This window comes from Otolemur garnettii, unplaced genomic scaffold (assembly GCF_000181295.1).
Source record: "Otolemur garnettii isolate 467f Iridium unplaced genomic scaffold, OtoGar3 scaffold00222, whole genome shotgun sequence".
Taxonomy (NCBI): domain Eukaryota; kingdom Metazoa; phylum Chordata; class Mammalia; order Primates; family Galagidae; genus Otolemur; species Otolemur garnettii.
This window is the reverse complement of record NW_003852617.1, coordinates 680,960-698,769: the sequence shown is the minus strand read 5'-3', so window position 1 is coordinate 698,769 and position 17,810 is coordinate 680,960. Positions and strand designations below refer to the sequence as shown.

The 17,810-nt window shown below is 41.9% G+C and overlaps 1 protein-coding gene across 4 annotated transcripts in view; it reads left to right on the top strand.

Annotated features, from left to right (window-relative positions):
- Positions 1–8,273: 8,273 nt before the first annotated feature.
- Positions 8,274–17,810, top strand: part of STAT1 (signal transducer and activator of transcription 1) — a 49,858-nt gene continuing 40,321 nt past the window's right edge. For 2 of the 4 annotated variants that reach the window (XR_002771081.1, XM_003801825.3), the window contains exons 1-5: positions 8,274–8,383; positions 8,693–8,845; positions 12,164–12,292; positions 14,223–14,367; positions 15,627–15,725. Coding sequence is in view for 3 of the 4 variants with exons in the window: in XM_003801825.3 (XP_003801873.1) it covers positions 12,165–12,292; positions 14,223–14,367; positions 15,627–15,725 (372 nt within the window). In the remaining variant the exon portion in view is untranslated. Of the gene's footprint in view, positions 8,384–8,421; positions 8,536–8,692; positions 8,846–10,803; positions 10,860–12,163; positions 12,293–14,222; positions 14,368–15,626; positions 15,726–17,810 lie in introns of those variants that run through there. The other 2 variants (XM_023508089.1, XM_023508090.1) reach the window with 2 other exon arrangements.

Genomic DNA, 17,810 nt, shown 5'->3' with positions numbered 1-17,810 from the left:
GACTTCTTCTTCATTAAATTCATAGAGATTACTACTCCTGAGCCTGGCCAAAGTCTTACAAAACACTCCCTTACATTAGACTTGACAGTCATCCCCGTAGACGTCTCCGAGATTGCCACAGATGAGAAGAACTCTAGAGGCCACTTAGTGAGGGCAGAGACGGGACAGAGGTTAAAAGGGTGTGAAGAAATGGTATCCCCACTATTTCAGAAAACGTATGCTTATTATTCTCTTCCTCCTTGATTGTGGTTTAATCTGTCTTACTGCTGAGGTCTGAATTAACCTGTATCTCTGGATCCCAGTGTTGGTCAATGATGTTCACTTATTCATCTCTTCTGTGAGAGACAGAGTCTCACTTCATTGCCCTTGGTAGAGTGCTATCGTGTTACAGCTCACAGCAACCTCCAGCTCTTGGGCTTAGGCGATTCTCTTGCCTCAGCCTCCCAAGTAGCTGGGACTACAGGCGCCTGCCACAATCCTTGGCTCTTTATCTGTTGCAGTTTGGCCAGGGCCAGGTTCAAACCTACCACCCTCAGGATATGGGGCCGGCGCCTTACTCACTGAGCTACAGGCACCAACCTCAAAAATATTTTTTGAGGACTTCTTTGCATCAGGCATGCCTTTCTCCAGCCAGGTTGCCTACCTGAGCTTCACTATTTTCTCAGTTCTGCCAAGCCTGGGATATGGTGCTATTCCAGATATATAGGAGAGAAGGTAATTCATTCCACCAATACTTTGGAGCATTAGGTTTAATTCTCATGGAATCTCAGAGGAGGAAGGCTGTAACAGCACAAAGTCCTTCGTATTGTGAACTTAAATTCTGGTGAAGAGATTTCAAAACAGACAAGCAAATAGCACATAGGAACAGATTGAAAAGTACTATGAGGATTATAAGTGTGATACAGAGTGACTTGGAAGAAGTGATCAATGAGGATGTCTCTAAGGGGATGATGATTGAGCTGAGACCTAAAGAAAGGGATGGAACTAGTCCATGAACAGGAAAACAGCATCTTCAAAGAACAGGGGGTGGATGCAAAGGTCTCAGGCAGATGAAAGCTTGGGGCATTTGAGGAACAGAAAGAGGCCAAGGGCATGGATGGGAGCCTAGTGAAGGATGGAAAAAAGGGGAATAAAATGAGCAAGAGAGGCAGGCAAGATCAGATTATGTAGGGCCCTACAGGGAAAGTCAAGGGCCCTGAATTTTATTGTAAATGCTACTAGAAGGCTCGGTGCCTATAGCTCAAGCAGCTAAGGTGCCAGCCACATACACCCGAGCTGGTGGGTTCAAATCCAACCCAGACCAGCCTAACAACAATGACAACTACAACCAAAAAATAGCCAGGCATTGTGGTGGGCTGGGTGTGTAGTCCCAGCTACTTAGGAGGCTGAGGCAAGAGAATCGCTTAAGCCCAGGAGTTGGAGGTTGCTGTGAGCTGTGACAGCACAGCACTCTACCCAGGGCGACAGCTTGAGGCTCTGTCTCAAAAAAACAAAATAAAATAAACAAATAAATGATACTAGAAAACAGCAGAGGCTTTTAAGCAGGGAAGTGGTGTCATAGAACTTGTTTCTTCATTACATCTTAAATTTTCATTTGTTTTAAGTGGACATTTAATAAGGTTCCTACAGACGAAATGTCCTCAAATTGTCCACCTAGGGTTGGCTTCCATAGGGCAGAACACTCAGAAGCGCGCCAAGTGCATGGTTTAACGCTTTCCTGTTGCCTTCTTGAAAGTCTCAGTTAAGTTTCAAATAAGGGACCCCATGTTTTCTTTTTGCAGTAGGCCCTGCAAAGTAGGTATCTGGTTCTGTGTTTTCCTCCTAACAGGGAAAAAAAGTGCCCATACTCAATGTGGGATTTATGTACACTGCACATTAGGGTCATGTTTGCACGCAGCCATGGGTCTGGTCCTCACTCACAAGAGCCCAGACGGTGTGGGCCCCTCGCACACTGGACATCCTGGCTGGGTGCCTAGTTCCCCCTAAGATGACAAAGCCACTTAAGAGTAGGTAAAACCTGGTCTCTGTCTCTCCCAGAACCATTCAATACTTGTAAGTCACAAAAACAGCAGGCAGGACTTAAACTATTCTTTCTGGGCCAGTTGGACATTGGAAATCATTGCCCCACGACTAAGCAATTCTGTCCATTGCACCTGTCACATTCCTCCCAATATAATCACCCACACAACTGAGAAGGCAGGGGCCTGTAAGACCCCTGAAAAAAGAAGCATGACTCTGGCAGATCTAGCAAAAGGACAGCGGAACAGGCAGCTCCTCACACCCGCCCCTGGCTCAAGGTCAGCCACTCAGGCTGGATGACAGGCAAGATCTGAGTTAGCGTGTGGGTAGATTGTGTAGCTGGCGAAGCAAACGGGGATAAAAGCTACTTCCAGGCCAAGGGAATAAACAAAACGCGGGCGGAAGCCGGGTAAGGCTTCCACCACCTCAGGTACAGAAACTAGGAAATGCTACCCCTCCAAGTTTACGCGCACGCACCCCGCCCCTGCCCTTTGTCTTGCGCAAGGGCAGCACGCTAGGGAGGAGGACCGTGGCGCCGGCAGGTAGGGGGTCCCCCGCGACCGCGCGCGCAGGGTTGGAGCCACGCGGAGAGGAGGGTGGCGTGCAGGCAGCTGGAAAGCCCCGAGCCGCGCCTGCGTGCTGCTCGCTCGGCCTCAGACCGTTTTCGATTTCCTCTCAATCCTGCTCTTTCTCGCTCCCTGGCTGTTTCCCCGAAAGCACGTGGGGCGGCTCTTCCGAGCAGTCGCGTCCCTCCCGCCGCGCGCCAGCTGGCTGTTAGGGAAACTTTCCAGACCGCGGCGCGCCACCTGAGAGCGCCTGTCCTGCGCCGGTCCGCGCGGCCCTCGGGGGTCCAGAAGGCCCGGGACCCAAAGTGTCAGCGGGGGTGGGCTGACTACGAAGGCAACAGTGCTCTTTGTAGACACTTAAAAATATTGTACAGAAGCAATTCACCACCCAGAAACATTCTAGAATATTTTCCTCCTTTCTGTCTCCATTTATTTACATTTCTATGTGTCATTTTTACAGTAATAGGATAATACTGTCTCTGTTTTCTATCCATTTTCATTTAGCTTTATACGTGGATATCTTCCGATGTGATAAAATAATTGTTGAAAGCATAATTTTGATATTCTTTTTTAATTTTTTTAATTTTTATTAAATCATAGCTGTGTACAGTAATGCAGTCATGGTGTACAGTGTGCTGGTTTTACATACAATTTGAAATATTTTCACCAAACTGGTTAACATAGCCTTCATGGCATTTTCTTAGTTATTGTGTTAAGACATTTATGTTCTACATTTAGAAAGATTTGCATGTACCCTTGTAAAATGAACCATAGGTGTGCTCCTTGATACTCTTTTATATGAATTGTGTTTTGATTTGTCCATTGGAAAAAATAGGTTGTTTTTATTTTTCACTATGATAAATGAAGCTGCAGTGAACACTCTTGTGCATAAATTTTTGCATTTCTGGTCATTGCCTTATAGTAGATTTGTAAGTCCAAGAATATAGTAAAAACTTCTAAAAAAGGATTATGTTCTCTACATTATACTTGTCAATAGAATTCTAGTCAATGTGCCACTTCTAGTTATGTAAAGAACGCAGCTTGCTTGCTTATGGTCATTTTCCTAAAAGCATTCATACCTTTCCCATGATCCTGTCATGACCATATTGCAGTTTTGTTCAAACTCTGATAGGTACCCCTGTATTTTAATTAGCTGCTATGTAGGAGGCCTCCTGTAGTTATTAACTGAGAATAAAATACACAAAAAGCTCACATCCAGAAAACACAAGGAATTTCAGAAATCCTTCGTTTCAATTCTATTTTACAGATGAGCAAATAGAGGCTTATACTGAAGAAGTGACATTCTCAGGGTCGCTTAGTAGCAAGGTTTACAGTAGAAAAGGAAAAAGGCTGAGGAGACTTTGGTATTTTTAGAAATTCCTACTTCAGATATTTAGGTTATACCATTACTACCAACATTAGAAAAATGGGGCAAAATGCAATATGGTGGCCAAGAGGAGAGGGAATGCCTCTAAGTTTATATTACTACAGATCTGGTCATCGGATTTGTAGCTGCCATTTGAAACAGATCAAGGCTGGAAAGAAACAACATGTAGTGTTTTTATGGGGCTGTGGTGAAGACACATGAAGTTCTCCTTGTGGTTGAGAGACCGCAGGTGAAATACCCATGGTGAGGGAAGAGCAATGGCCAGGTTCCACTTGAAAAATTCTGTTTTAGAATTCAGCTGGAGGATGCTTTGCTTCCCCCAATAAATCTATTTCAGTGATCTATTGCTACATAACAAAGCCAGACTGTTCCCAAAATTCAGTGGGGTAAAAACCATCACCAAGTATTGCTTGTGAGTCTCGGGTAGGCTGAGCATTTCAGCCCATTTGGGTGAAGCCTACTTTATCTTGCCTGGGGTCTCTCAACGTTATCTGAGGCCTAAACTTAGACAACTGCATTGACCTGACTTCTCATGGAGGGTGAGTTGGGTTCTGAGAGTGGAGTTCACAAGCCCTCTTAAGCCTAGGTTCTAAATGACAAAATGTCATATCTGCTGCATAATACTGGTGGCAACAAGTCACAAGACAGCCCAGATTCAAGGAATGGAGAAATAATCTCTACCATTTGCTAGAAGGAGCTGTAGTCAAATTGCAGAAGGCTGTAGATAAAAGAGAAGGGAATAATGTGGCCATTATTGAAAATAATTTACCAGGAGATCCTTGCTATTCATATAATAAGACTTACATGATTAATAGTATCTTTTTTGCCTTGGATTGTAGGCTGCATTGTATCTTTATATTTATATTGTAGATGTTTCTACAATATGTTCCTTTAAGTGCTTTGTGCAACAGGGTAGGTATGATTAATGAAATACATGCAACTGGGTGATTAAGGATAAAAGAATGGGTCTCTCCTTTTCTTCTACCAAAAATAAATTCCCTCTAAAGTGGGGATGATTTTAGGTCTTTCCACAGTAACATCATGTGAATTTGTAGGTTACTCTATTGCTTTCAATTACTCATCATATCATGTGTTTTCTAGACTCCTCATTCTTAACTTTCCTTGACTACACAGTTCAGGGATGGCAAATAGTAAATTTCATCTTATCTGCTATTTCTAATTGATTATTAATAGCATAAGCGTACCCTGCCACTTGTTCCTTTTTCATTTAAATCCAATGCAAGTCTTTGCATTTATTGCTTTAAATTTTGTCCAGTTAGTTTCAGCCCAGCAGGATTCTAGCCTGTTAAGATAGTTTAAATTTTTGATTTAGCAATGGCTACCTGGGGCATGCCATTTCCTGGCACAGGCAAGGAACACACAAGGACAAGCTGATTGCAAAGAACATGCTAAGTTTCAGATTAGATGGTGTGTACATTGTAACTGCTCACATTCCTTTATCCAGAGTCAGCATATGGAGAGTCTACTCTACCCTTAATGAACCAAGATAAAAGGTGAGAAAGGAAAGAAAAACACTTGAAAATAATACATCTACTAAACATGGTATTAGCTATTTTTTCCAGTTTTGTATTTCTTGCAACTTTGACATTGTTGATGGTGACCGGCACACATTTGGATCTGTCAGTTTCTGGATATCTAGGTTTTTGTTTTATTGGTTTGATTGCTTTTTAAAGCAGCTAATACGTTAAATAGTAACACATTAAATTCATAGAGTTTATTCTCTAGGAACTTAGAATCTTGGAGGGCTAAGTTTTGGGCACTTCAAAAACCATAATATAAAGGAGTGTGCAGTTATTGCCAAAATAAATAGAGACACATTTATTAGTTCAGAGACAAGATTGAACTGGTTAAAAAGAGAATATCAGATTTGGGCTGAGCTTTAAAAAGTCAGATGAGAATTTGGTAAGTAAAGACAGTAAGGCACAGGACTTGCCATTTATTATATGCAAAGGGGCAGGAACCAGGAAATTAGAAGCACAGCATGGGGAGGAGAGGGCTGGTGCTAGACGTTTCAGTTGGGTAATTGGATAATGGGAGACAAGGTTAGAAAGAAGGGGAGAGACATTTTGTAGAGAATCCAGACTAGCAGACAGTCTGTGTTTGCCATAAATGCAAGGAGAGTTGTTAAGCCTTTCTAGAAGGGAATGGCTGTACTGATCTGGGGTTTGGGATTTAATCTGCCAAATACAGAAGGGAAAGAGACAAGAAATAGGTAGTCTACCTAGAGTCCATCAGAGCATTCCAGTTCTGAAGTGACAAGGACTACAGCAGGTTATTGTCAGTGATGGTAAAACAAGAGGATAAAACACAGGGAAAGATGCATCCAGAGAACTTAATGATACAAATCAGGATTTGGAGTGCCACATCATCCTATTTGTAGACGTTGGGATTATTTAATTCCTTCATCAATATCAAAGCTATTCTCCATGCAAGTTTCATAGCACGAGAAAAAAAATACTTTTAACATGTTATAATATCTATGCTTCTTAGAGTCAGCATTTCTCTAAGAGTCTTGGTCCTCAGTACAGGTGACTAAGAGCCCTTTCTGGTGGCCTGACATCTCTTTGCACAGAAGGCTGGTTTCATTGCTACATTGGTACCAGAATCATTGCTATCACCAGCTCATCAATACTGTCTTTGTGAGGGTGCATGTGTGACAAGAAGGCAGAGCACATAGATGTAGAAAAAAATAAAAAATAAAACTATATCACACACATATATGCCTATCTCTGGGGTATTATTTAGAACCTTTTCTGATACAGTTGCCTTACCATTCCCGGCTTGACTCAAATCCCATCTATTTGAAGGAACCAATTGGTTTTATGGGCATATTCTAAGAAGATCTAACTTAGTCTGGCCTCAGCAATGCCCACCTGGGAATGTGACGTTTAAACTGAGATTTTAAACTAAGACCTGAAAGATGAGTTAGCCAGAAGATGGGGGAGAGAAATGTTTGCTCCAGGGGTTTTCCAAACACATGGCTGGTGGTGAGGCAGCCCTGAGTTTGGGGGAAAGACTTCAGCTTATTTGAAGAACTAAAACGCTGAAGTAAGCAAAGGAAAGAGTGGCATAAGATGGGGTTAGGCAAACCAATAGGGGAACTGGGACTTTATAGGCTGTATTAAGAAATTTTTTATTAAAAAGAGCAAAGAAAAGTCATCATAGGATTTTTTTCAAAAGGTTGGCAAATGATACACAATCTGCTTTACAATTTAAAAATTCACTCAAACTGATGTATGGAGAATGGATTAAAAGCCCACGAGCTGAAGGGAGGCGGTCAATTATGAATCTGCCGCAATAATCCAAAAATGAGGGGAAAGTGGGGTGGAGAAGAGATGGAGAGAAGGAAAGGAGACTTGGAAAATATTTAGGAGGAAAAAGCAACAAGGCCTGAGGTGTGAGGAAAAAGGCAATGTCACAGATGACCCCCAGGAATCTGGCATGCACCTTTCCTAGAAAAAGAGCAGGATTCAGGGGAAAGATGGTAGGTTTGCTTCTGAGCATATTTTGCAGAGATCCCCAAACATCCAAGCGGAGAGTCATGTGGGGGCAGTACACGCAGGTGTGAAGCTCTGAGAAGCAGTGTGGAAAGATTATGCCGCGAGGAGTCCTCCCTCTAGAGAAAAATCGAAGCTGTGGGCGAGGTCGTCACAGCCCAGCATGAGGAGAAGCGTAAAGAAGCAGGCCGAGGTCCGGACCCTGACGACACCTGATGTCAGCCGGCCTGGTGGTGGAGGTGGGGGCAGGGGAGAAACAATCCGGGGTTGGAAGAAGCAAGGAAGAGTCATCCTCACCAAGACAAAAAGAATGGAGGCGTCAACCGTATGAACGTTTCTGAGTGGTCAAGTAAAGCGACGACAGAAAATGTCCTCTGGGTTTAGCACCACGGAGGTCAGTCGCGTAGCTGAGCTTTTGGAATGACAACGTCCCCAACTGCCTCTGCCTGAGTTCTCAGTGATGGGGCTAACGCAGGGGATCTGAAGGTGGGGCTTCTGCAGACACAGAACTTCCTTTTAGTTCTGTAAAATACGTAAAGAGAAGCTCCACTCCGCGGCGTGGTACAGTGGACGTGGATTCCGGTCACTGGCCTGGAGCCCGGGGAGGCCTCGGGCGCGCCGCGGCCTGCTGGGGAGGCGGCGGCGCCGGCGGAACAGCCGCGTCCGATTGGCTGGGCGCGGCCGCCGCCGGTGATTGGTGGAGGTGGAAGGAGGCTGGGCTCCGCGCGCCGCTTTTTCTCAGGTCCGAGAGTTTCGATTTCCGCAGACAGTCTGTGGAAGGGCCTAGTTACCTCTGGGGATAATTCCGGTCAGAACCCGGACAGGACTGAGGTGCCCTGGGAGAGGCTGCACCGCCGCGCCCCGGCCTACCTCTTCCGGATCTTGCGCGCGTAGTGAGTGGCCGTGAGGTTCTGGGTGCCTGGGGAGGGACACTCCGGAACTGGGGCCCCTGGGGCCGTGCGGCTGACCACAGAGCCAGGACGGCTTTCAGTGCTGACTAGTGAATCTGTGACCCCCAGGACAGAACGCGTCCCGCATATTCCAGGTGCTTAGCAGGGCCACCTGTCTAGGCGATGGCACTGCTCTGCAGGGTTGTTCCTGCCAGAGTGGTCTGGCAGTGAAATAGAATTGTCCTCCTTCCTCCCCGTCCCCAGGAGACATTAAGCCTTCCCATTTACCTCCTCTTTTCTTCCTTTTCGCAGAAAGTTTAATTTGCTCTATGCCATCCTCCAGAGCGGTCTAGCTTAGACGCTCGCACTGTGTGCGTGCAACCTCAACAGTCCCGGCGCCTAAAGCTCTGTGTAGCTGCTGCTTCGGTTGAACTTCCAGCCCCTCACTGGGTTACAAAGTGGCAGGTCGGTAAATGTTCCTGTTAACAAATGAATGAGTAGATGACTTTAGATCTTAACGATGTATGTTTAAGGTTGGAGATTAATGTCTTTGTGGAATTTAAAAGTGATGTTTAGTTCCTGAAGAAAGAAAAAATCCCAAAATATGTAATTACTTGTCAAAAAAAAAAAAAAATTCTGACCATTCCTGAAGAGTTCTAAGGTAGGTATGTAGATGTATGGTTAATTGTGTTTTGAATGTTACTTGATTAGAGAAGGGAAGTTTTTTAAAGGGACAGAAATGCAGCTTCAGCCTGCAGCACAATCCACTGTGTAAAAAAACTGCTTGATGAGGATGCTGGACTCACACTTAGGATCGTGATACAGTTTGCTTTATATTTCTTATTCTCTCTGAAATATACAAGATTTCACCAATTGAACTGTGTTATCCAGCACCTAATACACCATGACACCGTCCAGAGGTGTCAAAAAGAAAAACGCCCCTCTCCAGCCCTGTGGAGCTTACTTCATACAGCTTTACAAGGAGACTGGAACTGACCTCTAATAGAGGTGCAGGAGACAGTGAGACCCAAGCCAAAGGAAACTTAATAGTCTCTGAGTGAGTCTCAGGCATTTTTATGGAAGAAGGGCATTTGTATCTAGCTTTGAATGCTGTAGGATTTAGCAAGGCAGAAATTTCTGGGAAGGCTATTTGTAAGGGCGAGTAGCAATTGGAGCAAAGCAGAAATGTTGGTCATGGTGGAAGAAACAGTAAATAATTTTGTGACTGAGTTGCTTTATTGATGGATGAAGATTTGGGAGTGGGGTAGAAATCAGCCCAAGAATGGACAAACTAGCATTTGGCACAGAAGAGTGAGGTGGTCCAACCTTTGTGCCATAGAGGCTGGGTTGGGAAGATAAGAATACTGGAGGTAGGAAGGCAGCCAGTTTGGGGACTAGAGAGGAAAGAATCAACCCTAAGTTTGGTTTTAAGCCAGGTGATTGGGCATAGTCAGGCAACTCCCTGTTACGAGGCCCAATCTTCTTGAGAAGAAAACAAGATTGCTTCGGAATTTGTTAGCATGAATTTATTTATTTGCATGTTCCACACCCAGATGCTGTGTATGTGCTGGTTCATTCAGTCTTAACCAACCACCTATTGCCAGTAGTTGCCTGAGTTCGCTTGGCTAGTAGGGGACTGACAGTCCAGTGTATTTGCTAGGCCCATCCTAGCAGGGAGGGCGAGAGAGCCACACACGCATTTGGAGCCTTTCGCCTAGGTAAAATAAATTTGAGATGAAAAATAAAATTGCTACAGCAGGAGTGCCAAGGGAGTGGTAACTAGCTTTATAGTCCAAGCATTTCCAAGTGTCCTTTGGCCTTCCAGAGGAGTAAGCCATTTATGGAGTAAGCTTCCTTTGGCTTGTTGTGTCTCAGTGTATCCCGAGTGACATCATGCCTACATGTATGTGCCCGACAACAAGCACGCAGACACGCTCTTCCAGGGCCTTGCTTGAAAATCCCACCCCCTTCCTTAGAGACATGGCAAGACAAGATTCACTTAGATCCACTCTGAATGTTGCCAGCAATGTGCTGATATAAATCTTAAGTTATGTGACAGCTCTGGGAGGCTCTTCATTTTCCTAATGGATTTTAGGGCTTCCTTTGATCAGACTTTTGTTATAATTTTTAACCTTCAGGATCATTTTTTAAACATAAACTTAACAAATATCCAAAGAGTTAAATATGACTTTATCCTTTCAAGTTACGTTTAACAATATTGTTTCAATTTTTAAAAGTCATTTCTGAGGTGGTATAAGACTTCTTTGTGCTAGTTTTATTATTTGCAATAGGCAAAGAAAATATATACCTTTTTTTAAACGAGTATAACAATAATTAATTTTGCCGTAAGAATCATAAAATAAATAAATATAAATAAATACCAGTTTAAAATTCTTAGAGTTAAATTACAAATGTACATTTGTAGGAAAACACTTTTTGGAGAGTTCTTGTGATTTATCTTCAAACAAATCTAATTAAGGTAATGTTTTTCCATTTATTTGATAAAAGCACAAATTCATTTTAAAGGTGTACTTATTGGGTATCTGCTATGTGCTTGACATTCTTCTGGGGACATAGCAGTGAACAGAATCCCCCAAATTCTTCCCTTCAATTATTGCCCTGTGAAAACAGGCAATAATCTGGCTCATGCCTGTAATCCCAGCTTTCTGGGAGACAGAGGCAGATGGATTGCTTGAGCTCACAGGTTTGAGACCAGCCTGAGCAAGAGCAAGATCCTGTCTCTTAAAAAAATTAAAAAATAGCAAGGTGTTATGGCAGGCACCTGTAGTCCCAGCTGCTTGAGAGGCTGAGGTAAGAGAATTGCTGGAGCCCAAGAGTTAGAAGTTACTGTGAGCTATTATACTACAGTACTCTACTGAGACTCTCAAACAGAAAAAAAAGAAAACAGGCAATATTCAAAATAAGAAAGAAAAAATGTGGTAGATCAGGTGGTGGTAAGTGTAGAAAACTACATGAGAGAAGAGAAATTCCAGAGTAGGGGATGGTTGTAATTTAAATAAGGGGGTCAGAGAAGCCTGCCCTGATACCTTCAGGCAGAGACCTGAAGATGTGTTCTCTGCATAAGAAAAAAACATCAACTCCAAAATTCAATTAAAATTAGACTTTAGAATATAAACGCCATGTAAATAATGTATTTCAGGGAAAAATTATGTGTTGGGTTAAGGAAGATATATATATTTTTTGTATTTCTTAGGTAAAGTCCCTCTTATAATTGTGTCCAACCTCCAAGAGGTGTGCCATACACTGTGACCCCCCCCATCCTTCTCCCTCATCCTTCCTCCTCTCTCCTCACTCCCTCATTCCCTGTATTAGATCGTTACTACTTTCATATTAGAATTGAGTACATTGGATTCTTGTTTCTCCATTCTTGTGATGCTTTACTAAGAAGAATATGTTCTGCCTCCATCCAGGTTAATACAAAAGATGTAAAGTCTCCATTTTTTAATGGCTGAATAGTGTTCCATGGTATACATATATCCCACAGCTTGTTAATCCATCCCTGGGTTGGTGGACATTTAGATTGTTTCCATGTTTTGGTGATTGTAAATTGAGCAGCAGTTAACAGTCTAATCCTTATGACAAAAGGATTTTTTTTTCTTTTGGGTAGATCTAGTAATGGGATTGCAGGATCAAATGGGAGGTATAATTTGAATTCTTTGAGGATTCGCCATACTTAAGATAGTTAAAAGCAACAAGATGGTAGAAAGGCTTTTTTTGGAGCAGTGGACTTCCATTCGTGATACATATTCTTTTTTGCCATAGAATGTCTCAGTGGTATGAACTTCAGCAGCTTGACTCCAAATTCCTGGAGCAGGTTCACCAGCTTTATGATGACAGTTTTCCCATGGAAATCAGACAGTACCTAGCACAGTGGCTAGAAAAGCAAGACTGGTAAGGAAAACTTATGAGACAAAGAAGTTTGTGCTTTAAAAATACTTGCTAGTTAAGTGATGTGGTGCCCTGTTCACTGGTAGATGAATTTCATCATTGGTCCTTGGACTCAGCTGTTGCAGAAAAGTTTGTTGTTTTAAAAAATGGCCAGCTGTTTGCTACAATCCTTCTGAACCCCCAGAGCAGTGGTTCTCAACCTTCCTAATACCGCCTAATGCCGGGATGCTTTAATACGGTTCCTCATGTTGTGGTGACCCCCAATCATAAAAGTATTTTCATTGCTACTTTATAACTGTAATTTTGCTACTATTATGAATCATAATGTAAATATCTGATATGCAGGATGTATTTTCATTGTTACAAAGGGGTTACAACCCACAGGTTGAGAACTGCTGCCCCAGAGCAAACTGAATTTGCTATGTGGTATAACTGATATCCTTAGAAAGACAATAACAGAGTTATAACAGAAGGAATACCTAAGCAAGTAAAAAAAAAAAAATTAATAACAATTTTGCAATATAAACAGACATGTATTCTTTTATATTTTCAATAATAATTAGAAGTTTTCCATGTAGAAGTACTATATATTTCTGAAGAATTATTTCTATGTATTTCATATTTTATGTTGTCATGTTAACTTTAATTCTCTGATTGTTAATGGTATACAGTGGATATTTGTATATCAAACTTAAAAAATAGTAATAAAATAATGTAAACATTAAAAAAATAAATAAATAATGGTCCATGTTCACAAAGCTATATATGGTAGTCATTAAGCACATATATGTAGTTTTTGTCAAATTTAATGTCCCATGTGTAGTCTGGAATGCTTCGGACAAATTAAATATATTCACACTATTCGTTTTCCAATTTAGAATTGAGGCTATTGAAAGAAGTAATTTAGGCTGGGTGTGGTGGCTCATGCCTGTCTGTAATCCTAGCACTCTTGAGAGACCGAGGTGGGAGTATCCCTTGATGTCAGGAGTTCAAGACCAGCCTGAGCAAGAGCAAGACTCCACCTCTACAAAAAATAGAAAAATTAGCTGGGCACATGGCAGGAGCCTGTAGTCCCAGCTACTCAGGAGGCTGAGGCAGAAGATTGCTTGAGCCCTGCAGTTTGAGGTTTCTGTGGGCTAAGCTGATACTACAGCAATATAAGCTGATACTACAGTAATATAGCCTGGAAAACTGGGTGAGATTCTGTCTCCAAAAAAAAAGTAAAATGATTTAAAAGAAATAAACCCAAATTATGGTAAAAACATGGGTTAGAAATATGAAAAATACAGTAAAATTAAGGTGATATCTCTTAAAACTGCTATGTATTTTTCTTTAAAATTTATTTGCTGATTACAAACATTTTAAATGTCAAGGCTTGGCACTTGTACCCAGTGGTTAGGGCACCTGCCACATACACTGAGGCTGGAAGGTTCAAACCTGGCCCAGGCCTGCTAAACAACGTGACAACTGCAACAAAAAAATAGCTGGGCTTTGTGGCAGGCACCTTTAGTCCCTACTCTTGGGAGTCTGAGACAAGAGAATCACTTAAGCCCAAGAGTTTAAGGTTGCTGTGAGCTGTGATGCCACGGCACTGTACTGAGGCTGACATGATGAGACTCTGCCTCAAAAAAAAGTAAATGTCCTGGAAGTATTTGTCATAGGAAGCAAAGGCCCTGTCGACTTTTTCCCCTTCAGAGATAGTCACTGTGAACAGTTGGGTGCTTAGTCTCATAGAATTCTAGACTTTTCCATGCTAACTGCACATCATAAGAATACTGCATCAACTGTTGCTAAAAGCTTTTCTGTTTCAAAAGAAGAAAATTAACCCTAAGAAAACACCTAAATTATTTTTACTAATTTCATAAGGAAACCAATGTTTGTTTCTGTTTCAAGTAGTATCTAGGATGAAATGTATAAATGTTCAATCTCCTAGGGAGCATGCTGCCAATGATGTTTCATTTGCCATCATCCGTTTTCACGACCTCCTGTCACAGCTGGATGATCAATACAGTCGCTTTTCTTTGGAGAATAACTTTTTGTTGCAGCATAACATAAGGAAAAGCAAACGTAATCTTCAGGTATGACTCAATTTTTGTGTTTTAGTTGAAACATTCCCGTGTTTACTTAGGACAGTTTTTTCATTCAGCAAATACTATTGAGCACACACTCATTAGATTTAGAGATGATACAGAGAATGTCAATAAACTCCTTTATGTGGTAGCATAAGTAAAACAAAATATCAATTTGCTTTATAAACACAAGGAATTTTCAGGTGTGACAGTTATTAGCTGTCAGTAATTCTGAGAGAAATATGATGCTTTGTTTTATTAAATACTGCTGATATTTAAACCAAAGAAAAGAGCTGCATTTTAAGAACAGTGGGCCATAGTAACAGATTAAAGCTCCAAAGAACTTTAGAGATCAGTTAGGGTTAGGTCTCTAATGTATAGACGAGGAATAAGTCTGGAAAGGTTTGACTTCCCTGAGGAAGTCCAGTGATTTCAGGAACTGAAGTCCAGTGATTTCAGGATCTAAACTCCACCTTGCCCGGCTTCTGCTCGAGTTGCCCTCCTTGAAAAGAGAAAGTGGAGGGAAGATCAGACATGAGAAAACATGCTGCAGAATTTTAGGAGTTATTCAAACATCCTGTTAGCATGCCATTGGCCTGGCTACCGTATTTATTTCTGTGTAAAGAAGGTGAAAGCTATCATTTTCTTATTTCATACAACACCACCAAACTTTTTCACTTTAGATAACTGGAAGCTTTTTTCCCCTTTTATGAATATATCTATGATTTTATAATACTTGTGAGTGAGGAAATCAGATTAATTTTACAGATATCTTTTCTTACAGACTTTGCTTGAATCTCCCCATTTATAGAGCCATGATTACCAGTATTTTGAAAACTATCTCTAATAGCAGCAGAAAATATGAAGTGCATATCTTTGTTGTAATTCAAAGCATGGACCAATAGATGCATTAACTGAGGAATAAAATAGTTTTATGTCATTTATATTGTCTTGAGATCCTAACAAGATAATTGATTTTAATATAAATAGGGAAGAATATTAAAGTTAAAAATGTATATAAACTATGAGTGAAAATATTTTGTTTTTTCATCAAAAAGTACTTTGGATACCTGCACTTAACTGGAAGGCTAAAGCAATTTTTGTGATAATTTGTGAAAGGAATATTTTGATTTAAAAAAATAGCTTATGTAGAATTTAATACATGAGGTTTCTCAGGGAATATAAACAAATTCACTTCAATTTATAATACACGATTGTTTAAACATTCTGAATTTTAATTAATTTTTATTCTAACCATCCAAATCTAGGATAATTTTCAGGAAGACCCAATCCTGATGTCTATGATCATCTTTAACTGTCTGAAGGAGGAAAGGAAGATTTTGGAAAATGCCCAGAGATTTAATCAGGTACTTTGTTCTCAATTAAAACACTAGAAATTATAATAATATTAAAATTTGTTCATTCAACAAATATTATTGAGGATCAGTTTAAAACAATGGTGAATATCTCTGATTTTATAGCACCAACAAGTGCAGAAAATGAGATTTAAGAGATTTTATAGAACCAGATTTTAAGAACTATCCTAATCGAATAGAATTAAGTTCTAGGGAAGAGGGAGACAACACATAAACAAAGTACTTTCAGATAGTGTTAAGTGCTGTGAAGACAACCTGCTTATTTCATGGAGTAACTGGGGGATGGGGTGGTTTCTTTAGGTAAGGGTCAGGAAACTCCTTTGGGTGCTGGCATAGGACCAGGAGCTGGCAGACGTTGGTAGGTTCTTGTCGTAGTCCCAGGAGGAGGCTGGCACTCAGAATCAGTGAGCTGGGAGTAAGCGGACAGATCCAGGTTGTGTTAGAGCTGGGGCCAGCAGGGCTTATGTTGAAAGACTAGTTGTGAAACAGATTCAGAAAAAGAAAGTTGTAAATGGCTCTATGGTTGTGACTTGAGCCTTTGGGGACTGGTAATGCTGCTCATGGGCTAGGAAGGTTAAGGAAAAGAGCAGAGTTAGAGTTTTCTAGGACATAGGTTTTGGGAGAGAAGAGGTTGATAGGAAATGCAAGGGCTTTAGTTTGAACAAGATTGAGATACCAACTAATGTTCAGAACACACCTATAATTCTAGCACTTTGGGAGGCAGATGTGGGTAGATTCTAGCCTCAGTTCAGGATTCAAGGCAAACCTGAGCAACACCAAGACCCTGTCTCTAAAAAAAATAACTGGGTGTTGTGGCAGACACCTTTAGTCCCAGCTACTTGGGAGGCTGAGGCAAGAGAATCGCTTGAGCCCAAGAGTTTGAGGTTGCTGTGAGCTATGACACCATGGCATTCTACCCAGGGTGACAGAGTCAGTCCCTGTCTCAATAATAATAATAATAATAATGAAATATTTAAGACATCCAAGCAGTCAGTGAGTGAGAGCCATACTGTGTCAAGAGTTTGATCATGGTGTTACTAATCTCAGTACCAGCTCTCCTGGCAGTCAGGGTTCAGCAGTTTCTTGAGCACTGGGGTGTGGGAATAACCCAATAGGCAGGCAGTGTGAAACCACCATGAGTAGGTTCTGGCTCAGACCATCCCAGGGCACTGGGGAGAATGCACGTTGAGTGCATTTCACTGATCATTACAGGACGCTGGGGAGAGTGTACTGTGAGTGCATTTCACTAACAAATAACTCACCCAGTGAGCTGCAGTAGTGGGGAGGAAGAGTGTCTAAGTGGCACCAATAAATGCCAGAACATTTGTCCAGTCCTTATTTTTATCTGTTGCGTCCTGGGCATTTACTTCCTGTCTGTCACAACGAAAGTACCTCAGGGAACTAAGCATGTAAAGATAGGTATTATTTATCTAAATTCAAGCTGTCTAGTTCATCTAGTTCCAGCCTAGTTAACAAAGGTGTCTATTGACGCTCGAGGGAAAGCTGGCTATGTTGTCTCCACTGTGAGATGTGAGCCTGTCTCCAGCCTGGCACACCCCTGGGAGGTTTGGAGCAGGACATTTTGATTATGTGGAGCTTTGATGAGCCTTCTCTTGAGTTTCACATAGACTTGAGAGGACCACCAGGGGCAGAGATAGGCAGAAAGACAGACTGTCCACCCTTGTCCCCAGACCTGTCTCTCCTTACATCTGCCCTCAGCCATGCAGGCAGAGGAGGTCTCCCATCTCCCATATGAACCCCATCCCGTGGCTATTCTTTGGGTCTTAGAGGCTTGTTAACAAAACATAAGGAGAGTTTACTGTTGCTACCTGCCTGGAAAGCCAATTGCTGAGACAATGAGGGTTGTCAAGGAAGAAAGGATTTACTGCGGTGGACACATTAACTGGGAGGTGGGCAATGTGACTCTGATTAGCAAGGGTCAAAGTTTGTTTGGAGGTGAACACCATAAGAATAGTGTGGGAGGGTGGTGAGTGTCCCGTGTACTGACTGTGAATAGCGTGGGAGGGTGGTGAGTGTCCCGTGTACTGACTGTGAATAGCGTGGGAGGGTGGTGAG